Source organism: Chenopodium album, chromosome 16, assembly GCF_948465745.1.
Source record: "Chenopodium album chromosome 16, dcCheAlbu1.1, whole genome shotgun sequence".
Classification (NCBI taxonomy): Eukaryota; Viridiplantae; Streptophyta; class Magnoliopsida; order Caryophyllales; family Amaranthaceae; genus Chenopodium; species Chenopodium album.
Window position 1 is genome coordinate 43,597,092 of NC_137849.1, and position 10,726 is coordinate 43,607,817.

At 33.8% G+C, this 10,726-nt stretch overlaps 2 protein-coding genes across 2 annotated transcripts; both read right to left on the reverse strand.

The window, feature by feature from the left end:
* Nucleotides 1-207: 207 nt before the first annotated feature.
* On the reverse strand, nucleotides 208-1,985 carry LOC145585465 (B-box zinc finger protein 20-like). Its single transcript, XM_081642166.1, has 3 exons — nucleotides 1,595-1,985; nucleotides 1,040-1,495; nucleotides 208-658 (listed from the first exon to the last, which is right to left on the reverse strand). Exons 1-3 carry the CDS (start codon nucleotides 1,778-1,780, stop codon nucleotides 317-319), a joined length of 984 nt encoding a protein of 327 aa, XP_081498292.1. The 5' UTR covers nucleotides 1,781-1,985; the 3' UTR covers nucleotides 208-316.
* A 1,053-nt stretch (nucleotides 1,986-3,038) lies between these two features.
* Nucleotides 3,039-5,526, reverse strand: LOC145584367 (FBD-associated F-box protein At5g22730-like). The gene is made up of 3 exons (XM_081641225.1): nucleotides 4,642-5,526; nucleotides 4,397-4,522; nucleotides 3,039-3,323 (listed from the first exon to the last, which is right to left on the reverse strand). Exons 1-3 carry the CDS (start codon nucleotides 5,524-5,526, stop codon nucleotides 3,039-3,041), a joined length of 1,296 nt encoding a protein of 431 aa, XP_081497351.1.
* Between the last annotated feature and the right edge of the window lie 5,200 nt (nucleotides 5,527-10,726).

Below are 10,726 nucleotides of genomic sequence, written 5' to 3' on the forward strand. Positions count from 1 at the left end.
TTAAATTTTTAAGATATTAAATTGAGGTTGATTCGCTAGGAGTACAGCTTATCTATCAATCTCCATGGTCAAGGGATTGTACTCTCATTAATTAGGGAAGATGAAGGTAGTACAAGAGCGTTAAAAACGATTAAATAAAAGAACATGTCCAAAGTGGGAGATATTTTTTTCCACAACTTGATAATTACTAGTACACAACAAAAAATATGACCAAATAAAAACCCATCTAATTAAAATTCAGCACATATTAAACACACTTTATAAAATACAAGATACACAAAATTAATAAAAACAAGATCTAATTAAGATCATAATTCTACCAAGAAGGTCTTGTTCTCTTAGACCCTAAAGATGAATTATTATTAGTAATAATTTGAGGAACAGTAAAAGCATCATCCTTCAAATATTTTCTGTTCAATTTCATAGTTGCTGTGACACTTGTCTGTTGCTGTTTCTTTGTCCCATAAATTGATGCATTTGTAATTTGATGAAGTTCTGAAGTAGTCTGACCAAACATGTTACTAGTAATTGCTGCTTGTGGTACCCAGAAATTCTCAGAATTTGTTGATGAACTTGTTAATTCCTTTTCATTCTCCACATCAAAAAATGACAACACATCTTCATTCACCTCAATACCAAGGTGGTTGTTGCAAGTATTCTGCACTCACAAATGTAAAAATTACACCTATATTCTGAACATTTAATCATAATTACTGATGCACAATTTGTCAAATTAGTGTCCCAAGTCATGTATTAATCTAAATCAATCATGCAATTTTTTTTGTGTTAAACAGTGTATATATACAACAGGCTTAAGCACTCTAAATCACATAAACATCTGCGGTGTAAATGGACTTTTATGTGACTTGAGGTGATTAGTTAAACATTACTTGTAGTATTCAATGCAACTTTCATTTTCTTATAGGTAATCCAACTAAACAGAATTGATTCAACTTGCATAAATTGTGCCAATTTTGGTTAAGAAAAATATAAAAAAATCACAAAATTAAATAAGATATTTGAGATTTTTTTAGCAAACCTTGGAAAAACCAAAGGGAGCTGCAGAATCAACAAGCAAATCTTCAAAATGCCACCCTGGTAGCATATCTATCAGATACTCTGATATATTACTAGTCGATCCACCACAGTTCAACTGATTATTGTTTGAACTATCTGGGCTGCTGTTGCTGTTGCTGTTGCTGTTGTTGCTGTTCGTTACGAGTGATGCAGTCGAATTCAGAGTTTTTTCAGAAGAAACTGATGTGGGTTTTTTAGCAGACTTAAAATCAGGAACTATATAACCTCCAATTCCATTGCTAGCAATTACAGTATCAGTGCTTTTGGTGTTGTCAGAAATTACTGCAGACAGCTTAATCCCAGTTAACAGAAACCTGTTATGCTTTTCTGTATGCTCATTTGCTGTGTGTAGTGGCAGTTCACATTCCCTACATAAAATTGCACGATCTTGTTGACAAAATATAAGTGCCCTTTTCTCCTGCATCCCAAATATATTTCAGTAATGTTATACTTTATATAGTTATAAAAAAAGATTTTCCGAGGTGGTACTGGTACTCAAGACTTGAGATCAAATTACCTGACATATGTCGCAGAGTGGGAAACTAGAGGAAGAGGGGTGTAGAAGAGAGAAACGGTGGTGTTTCGAGGCGAGTTTATTGGCATGATGGACTCTATGATCACATACATCACAAAGAGCAGCTTCATCAGCTGAACAAAATACAGAAGCTTCTTTTTTGCTACAAACATCACATTGGATCTTCATATTTGTAAACCTTTATTATTTTTTAGGCTGATTTTTTTTTTTCTTTTATTTTTGGATTTTGATTTGATTTGGGTATACTTCGATGATTCCAGATTTAATGGAATAAATTTCTAGAGATAGAAAGTTGTGTAATTGAAGTGAGAAGAAAGGGAGGAAGTGGTGGGCTAACTTCAAAGGCTTTAAATATTGTAAGGAAAACTCTTAAAGAGTACTTTGAGTTGGCATATGCTAACTGATTGATTTTCAATTTAATATATTATGGTAGTATACAGTAGTACTATAGTTGATATGAAATAAAACTATACTCAAAATGTGACCAATTATAGAAAGAGTTAGATGATGATGGAGGAAAGAATGGGCTAGGTGAGGGGATCTGCCGACTGTCTATATTGCATAGAGAATTGTGTGGAAAAGGGTAGATTTGTAATTTCACCAGATGGTTGGGATGAATCACATTGATTGTGGGTCCAAAACAATTGTGTAATGGAAATTATATTTTACCCTCACCGTGAATGGTTTAGTTCGAAACTTGACCTGATTTAAACTTGTCGGTTGCTTTTGGAGTGGTTAGTCGATTGCTTGTTGTTTGATCAACACTACTACCGGTCTACTTGTGTTTGTTATATGTGTTTTCTCAAATTAGAGATTAGGGAGTTTGATCATTACGTATAACTACTAACTTATAAAAACGTCACGTTTTCAAAGTGTTCAATACTAATCAAACTTGACCCGACCCATTGTTTGATCAGTTATGGCACCATCCTTTCAATTCATATATGTCTCGAATTGTAGAGGTTAGGGAGTTTAATGACAATGCTATACATCTTGTATAAATTCAAACAATTCTTAAATGTCTAGGATTCAGGTTAGTGATTAAGAACAATTATTATTATTATTACTATTATTATTATTATTATTATTTATTTATTTATTTTTTTTTTTTATCAGATAACATCTTGCTTCTCAGAGTTCTCAAAGATATCTCAATCTCTAATGACATTATAACATTTTCCCCAAGTAACAAAGTCTCGAGTTCACCTAAATTTTCTAAAACGAAGAGTGTTATTTACATAGCATTGATTAAATCGATTTTTACAGATAAAAAATGATGTCATTGATTAAAACTGATTAAAACAGGAGCAAAAAAAAAAAAAAAAAAAAAACCAAAAGATTAAATGTATGTCCAACATTGATTTATAGTTTAGTTCATGTTCCACAGATACAGTGCAGAATTCCCTTAACAGGTAGGGAATTAATTCTACTTAACCAATTTACAGCAAAATGGATTGGCAATTTTAACTCGACAAACAACTGAGGATCTAGGAAGATCCAATAACCCCTGATAAAAACTAGTAACATCAGAATCAGTAGCACAACGATGAAAATTGATTTTCATCTCCTTCAAAGCTGATGCAGCCTTCAAAAAGTATTCTGCTGTGTCGAGTTCTTTTACTAGACCAATGAAGCCACAGATTTCTACTGTTTCAAGGCATGGTAGATGCTTGGGCGCGGATTCGGGATCAAAGCGGTCACCACAGTCAAACTGATGAATGAAACCCACAGTTTTACATGTAATAAAGTACAAGTCTTGGCACAACAAATAAATAAAAAGAAAATTTAACAAGAATAATTCAAGCTTTGCCCCTTTCTCCCAAAATAATCCAACCTTTCGATTAATCCTAAATAATCCCAAGTCTGCAACCCATTTTCTCCCGACAACCCTAGCAAGTCACCCTACCCATTATAACCGGTTACCATCCACACATCACATCCTTATTGGTTAATTTTTTTTAATCTTTTAATTCTAATAATTAAAATAAATAAATAAATAAATTCCTTTCTTCTTCTCCACCATCCCCTTTCTGATCCTATCTCTCTGCTCCCCTTTCATGGCCACCATTAACCCCATCCACCACCACCACTTCTATGGCCATCATTAACACCATCCACCACGCCCAACATAACCCACCCCCACCCCCACCGGCAACCACAACCCACCCTACCACCAACCCACAACCCACCCCCAATTCTCATCTGGGTTTGTTGTTAATAGTTCCATTGAGGTGGTTGGATGTGGTGGTAAGTGGAGAGTGATGAGGGAGAAAAAGGGGAGCAAGTCAGTGTGTGTGGGTCACAACGTTGTGGTAGCGGGCTGATTAGGAGGTGGGGCATGGAGCGGGCTGATTGTCAAGGAGGGGAGAGGGTATTGGGGGCAGGCTGGTTGGTGGGGAAATGGGGTAGGTTGACAGGAAGGTGAGGTGCTGGCGAGAAAGTTCAGGGAGGTGAGGGTGTAAGACTCCACGAGCCATTGTCAATGGTTAAAAAGTAGTTGAAGAGAGGAGAAGGAAGGAGGGGGAGAGAGAAGGGAAGCCATTATTAATGGTTGGAGCTAACACCAATGTCGACTGTCAAGAAAGGAGGAAATTATTTGAAGTTTAAGTAACCAGTTAAATAAGCTTGCTATGAGAAAATAAGTAGTAAACTTGGGATTATTCAAGGGTTAATCGAAAGGTTGGATTATTCTGGGAAAACGGAGCAACGGTTAGATTTTTCTGGTTAAATTTTCCTAAATAAATAAAGTAATAAGCTGCAAAAATTACATAAAAATGTGCTTACATATTTAAGAAACAACGATTTTAACTTAGGAGCGCAATATAACATCTTAGACAACTCCTCGTTAGCTCCATACTCTAACCAGGTCAAATTTGGAAAGACTGGTAGCTCCATTACTAATAGGAAGACCTGTAAAATCTATAAACAATCCTTGTTAGCCTTAGAAATTTACCAACACCAAACAAAAGCAAATTGAATGAAAATACAGAGTGATAAATAATAAAGATGAGGATCGAGGTTAAGCTTACTTCAAATCTTAATTGCAAAGTTTCTACCCCGGAAACTTTTGTTAAAACCTTTTCTACTTGATCACTATTAATTTGGTCTAAACAGAGATCTGCTTTAATGAGTGAACTCATATTTCCAATGTCAATTGATGATACCCAAAACTCATGAAGACACAGGTATGCAAGGTTTGATGTTTCTATAACGATACAAGCCTGCTCCAACCCATGAATGGTACGAGTATTCTTAATTAACAATAAGTTTAGGGTCAAGGACTCCACACGGAGCATTGCTTTGACAACACAGTTGACAATGTGCAGCTCTCTAAGAACGGGACAATTGGATGACAGCTTTTTCATAAATTCATCATCAGGAAACTTAAGGTTCCTGAGATGGATGGTTTCCAGGTTTGGTAAATGGAAAGACACCGAGGCACCAATATTTAAAGACCCATGTAGATTTAAAACCACGAGTGTCTCACTGAAAAGAAACCTTGGCGGTAGGCATATATCCATATATTGACTAAGGATGATATTTAACTCATGTATTTTACGCCTTGCTGCGGCGATCAGCCATGAATTGACATAAAAGGCATCAGCATTAGAAAGATTCAAGCAAAATCGTTGGATATATGATGCTTCATTATGAAGTAGAACATTATCCATGAAACTCTTGAAACAAATCTTTTGCTTCAAAGAGTGTTGTTGATCCCCCGAAGTCTTCTTTTCTTCAGTGAAGTCAAGTACGGGAACTTTGGTCCATACATACTTCCATCTATATGACAATATGCTGGTCTTAACCGCAGACTTCGTAGTGAGAAAAGATAATATATGGCATAGAATCGTGTCTGGTAGGTTACTGATGTGGTCTACGTCTTTAAGATGCCTTCGGTTCCATGGGATTGACATTGAAACCTTACAGAACAATAATAACCAAGTATAAATAAACAAGAATTTAAAATACAACCTCCAAAGAAACAGCATTATAGTTGAAAGTGCATTAAAGCAATAAAATCCACAATGACACTAACTGATAAACAAATACACTAAGATTTACCCAAAGACTTGAATGTTGCATTAAAAAAAGTACATGCTCCTTCCAACTTGATTTTGCATCATTCAGAGATTTTAAAGTCATTTAAATTAACAGTTTCAGCACAGTTCAATTCAGTAAAATATAGCTGAGTAAGAAGAAATTCAGGATTTTTTAACAATAAAATGCAAAAGACAGATTGAACTTTCTAATACGCTCGCAATTCAAACGCCAATCTAAAGCAAACCCTCAGCTTCTATAAATGTCATTATTGACAGACTCAATTTTCCAACAAATTCCCACTTCTCAACATATTCAACATATGATGTTGAGCAATACATATATGCTGCAAACTGCATCAAAGCTTGATGTTGTTTGAACATTAAGGGAAAAAATGAAAAAAAAAAAAAAACATCAACGATTCAACGTGTAATTATAAATAAATGTAACTTAAAAGCTCTTCAAGCTGCCAATCAACTAGTTCAATGTTCTTTGAAAGATCACTTTTAAGAGCCTAATTGGTTCGAACTAAAAAAGGATACACAATGAACCCTGTAAAAGTAGAGCATTGAGGTCAAATTCAACCCATTCCATGATTCCTTTTTTCATAAAACCTAGTCGGTTACAATTGCTATTATGGTTTTAAAAATCCTTTTAACTTCAGCCTCCTTAGTTCCTTCCGCCTCCCCATCATACACCGCTATTTTAAGCCTGAGAGTCTTGCTCAACCAAGTTTGCCTAGAATTGCATATTACCCTTAAGACTTATTCTCTCCCATCCTCTCTATTCATGGGTAATGAGTGAACCAATTTGTTCACACCAGAACAAGTCTAGCCATATAAATTTCCATCCAACATAACAAAATCTAAGTTAACCAAACACTTAACTAGTAACTAGGGAGCGGGTTTTGCCTTCGTGTTTGCATCCAAACAAATCCGCAAACCAAATGCTTCCTAAGAGTTTATTAATCAACCTTTCATTCACCTCACACCATTTCCTATCTCCACAAATTAGTTAGTAGGACTTTTTCCTTAACCAATAAAATCAACTGTATAAGATTTCAACAGCAACAACAAAAGATTAAACATAAAAAGTGTTTATTTTGTCAATTGCCCAATACCTTTAAATCAATCTTGCAATTGGTAATAATTCGCTTTATGAAAACTTATTCATACTATGCGAAATCACTATCAAATTCAAATCAAAATGTAACAACTTTATCATTTGAAAGCATCCAAAGTAATGAGAAAATAGACAATTAACATAAAAAATTAAAAATTAAAATCAACACACTATAATTTAGCTAAATTTGATATTTCCAAAAAAATTCAACATGAATCGTAAAATAAAGGTAATTATGCGTACATATAACAATCCAAAAACTAGGGTTTAGCAAACATACCGGAAACAGAGGGTTTTGATTGGGGTTTTCGTTATCCTCAGCTTGTCACTCCAATGAATTTTGAAGTACAAGAATTTTGATACAGATAAACTAGGGCTAAATAGAATTCGTTTTGAGATTTAATTTGCAGAATTTCAGAAATTTCTTCAGAATGAAAACCTAATTAAACAATCGGGTTAATGTCAGGGACATTATGCGGCCTAAACTTACAATTTTATTTTTTTTTTAACTTTTTCAACGCCTAAATTATGATTAAACGCACTCACCCAATTATGTAATACGGAGTAGTATATGACATTTATTTTTAAAAGATGAATGCACGAGTACTAATATTCCACATGAAAAAAAAAAAAAAAAAAATCCTCTCATCATACAAGTATATGCATACCACATATTCGAATCACCACACCTTGATGACCTTGAAACATTCCTATAATTTTTTCTAAATATAAACTCTTCATCATATTAATATACCAAATTTAGACACCCTACCCTAAAGCTTGAACCCTATAAAATGTGAAGAAATCATTCATCAAAACCATCAAGCTTCATTTGGTCATCAAATAGATAATACATTTATATACAGGCAACACAAATTAGAAATTTGGAGGAGTATCAATTATTAGCATACTACTACGTACAATGGCGTTAAACAAGATTATCGCATTTCTCTTGATCACCGTGGTTGTCATGACAACGACGACGACGACATTGGCTGCTGATCAAGGACGACCAGGATGCGTGAAGCCATGCTACAAAGAATGTTTGGTTTTGAAGAAATCTCAACCAAAAGATTGCAAAGTAGCATGCACTAGTATATGCAGAATACATACCAAATTCAATAATGGTGTAAAGGCTAATTCTGTACAATCCAATTCAATACAAACCAGTTCGATTTTTGGCAATGTAGATGAGCTTCTTAGCGTCTACTTTAGCGCCTACAATGGCATGTAACATTATTTTTTGTGACCTATATACACAATTTGTATACCAAATTAAACTGATGACCAAATGAAATTTGATTATTGATCCTTCGAATGCATGATACATTCATTTAAATGGTGTCTTACCTTTTTGAATAATTTATATGTCAATTTTATTTTTTGCACATGTTGGATTTTGTCACATCTGTCATCGATCTAAATATATTGTGGTCTATAAACGTATGATCAATATGATATATATGGTACGCATGAGTGCAGTCGTGCAAATCGATTAATGCAATGATGAAGTACTCCATATATATTATTCTTAAAAATGTTAAAATTGAGGGAAATACTAACACATCTAGCTATCTTTTATGATTATATTCAAGGTCATTTAATTACGTATTATTTAATTTACTCTTGTAATAACTTTGACCATTTAAATAGCTTATCAATATTATTTCATAATGGTAATTCTTATAGTTGCACAATTGACAATACTAATTGAGGCACATGTGGTGGTGGTGTTTTTTTTTTTTTTTTTTTTTTCCTGTTCTTATTATATTAATATTATTATATATCTTGTTTTGATATTGGCACTATATATCTTGTTTTGGTATTGGCACATAGGAAGTTTAAATTAGCTCATACTCTTGAATTAGAACGTTATCCACCCCTAAGCTTAAGAAAGCCGAAAAGGAGACAATTGAAGCAAATTGTATTTTTACGTAAAAATAAAGTTGTAGTAAAATGTAATTAAATAATATAGTCTTGCTTCATCAAGTTTATTAAACTATGATTTAAAGGTTCTTTACGATCAACCATTATTGCTTTTGTTTATTCTTGGTTGTTTGTGATTTATGATACCTTTTGTTACCGTTTTATATGTAACTTGATTCATGGAAAGCTTTAATTTAAACACTCCCACAATTCGTTAGTTTACATACATGTTAATATAAGGAGAATTAATATGATGATTGATGAGTAGTCACGTTTTGATATACAAGTAATACAACGTATTAGGAAATTACGATGCACCCATGCGTACAGTTTACGTGCAAAAGAATGTAACAAACATGAAACATGGAGAAATGGAGAATGGTCATTGTTAGTTATTTGTACGTGTTGTATGTATAAATTCCTGCTTATTTTATGTTGGGGATTTTGTGTTTACAAGGGTCACAAAGAAATTACAAATGAAATTAACAGAAAAATCTTCGACGCATGAACGGGATCACTTTCCCAAAAGTATAATTCCGACCCTATACTACAACCGAGTATCACGGAAATTTACTCAGGAGATACAACGAAGAACAATTGCAATCACAAATAGGATGATTACAATACAATGTAGATAAGCTTTTGTGATTTGTGATGATGAACAATGACTTGCAAAAGGTTTCAAGAGAATGAGAATAAAACTGATTTTTGAAGTTCTATCATCAATATGAACTCTCATATTTATATCAAGAGCAATAAACCAACCATAACTGAAGAATAACCGTCAATATAGCCTCTCATGCCCTGTCGGGCGAGAGAAATCAAGCAACCCAGAAAAACTTGGGTGCTCTCGCGCCCTACCGAGCGGAGACTCGCCCGACCGAGCGGTGGCTCTCACCCTACCGGGCGACGATGGCCCTACTGGGCGGTGACAACGCTTAATTTTCTTTTACTCTCGCGCCCTACCGGACAGAGACCTGCCCTGCCGCACGCGCCAGGGCGGAGGAACACTTCTCTAAACCAAGATACAAATTGCTCTTTTACTTGTTCAATTGAATTTCAACACCTTAACCTAAGAAATTCAATCAAAACACATGAATATTTGTCACCAATACTCTAAATAATTCAACATTTTATTCACCAAGCAAGCACTCTCATGTTATCCCCTCAACAAAAAAGATAAAAAAATAAAACACAAAGTCTTATGTGTGGCTAGCCACATGGTGCGGTCACTTCACATAATCACATATAAGGCAATTTATTAAGTAATATGGGGTTACAGTTTTGAGCAAAGGGGTTACCTTAATGTATGTAGGTTACTTAAATAAGAAAAAAGGGGTTACTTTCTTAAATAAGTGGAATTAGTTTTTCATGTTTTAAAACAAAATAATAGGGGTTACTCGAATGAACAAATTATTTCTAAATTAGTTGATTTCACTCGTATGATGAATTTGGGTTACTTTTAAGGACTACATGGGGTTACTCTTATGAAAAAATGAGGTTACTCATACATATAAATGAAGATTTCTCTTATAAACCAATGTGGCCACACCGTGTGGCTAACCATACAAGACTTACCCAAAATAAAAAATCGTGTTATCTATGGAGTATCATTGATTTTTATCTTTCAACAAAATCTAACGTAAACTAGCTAATCTAACTACTGTAATTGTTTATTGACACTCTTCATAAATACTATTGTACGTACGTAAAATAAATTGGATATTCATTGAAAAATGGCTTATTTAGTTTTTGGATATTCATTGAAGTATAATTAATTTAAATTAAGATGAAACATAAGTCAAGAGAAAAATATTATAATTTTTAAATTATTTTATGACAAACTTGAAGTACGACTAGTTCCCTTCAAAAAAAAAAAAAAAAAAAAAAAAATTGAAGTACGACTAGTTTTTCCATACAAGTATAAATAATAATTTTAATAACTAACTCATCACCACCCAAATCTAAAAATTTTAGTGGTTAGTTATACGGTACGAGTGCCTTTTCAAGACAAACTAAGGCAATTTG

What these genes read in the sequence shown, in the direction of transcription:
- LOC145585465 (XM_081642166.1), bottom strand. Translation starts at nt 1,780, where the DNA reads ATGAAGATCCAATGTGATGTTTGTAGCAAAAAAGAAGCTTCTGTATTT. An exon ending in CACTCTGCGACATATGTCAG is followed by an intron (nt 1,496 to 1,594) that starts GTAATTTGATCT and finishes TTTGGGATGCAG; the next exon opens with GAGAAAAGGGCACTTATATT. An exon ending in CTCCCTTTGGTTTTTCCAAG is followed by an intron (nt 659 to 1,039) that starts GTTTGCTAAAAA and finishes TTGTGAGTGCAG; the next exon opens with AATACTTGCAACAACCACCT.
- LOC145584367 (XM_081641225.1), bottom strand. Translation starts at nt 5,526, where the DNA reads ATGTCAATCCCATGGAACCGAAGGCATCTTAAAGACGTAGACCACATC. An exon ending in CTTTGCAATTAAGATTTGAA is followed by an intron (nt 4,523 to 4,641) that starts GTAAGCTTAACC and finishes TAGATTTTACAG; the next exon opens with GTCTTCCTATTAGTAATGGA. An exon ending in AATCGTTGTTTCTTAAATAT is followed by an intron (nt 3,324 to 4,396) that starts GTAAGCACATTT and finishes TTCATTCATCAG; the next exon opens with TTTGACTGTGGTGACCGCTT.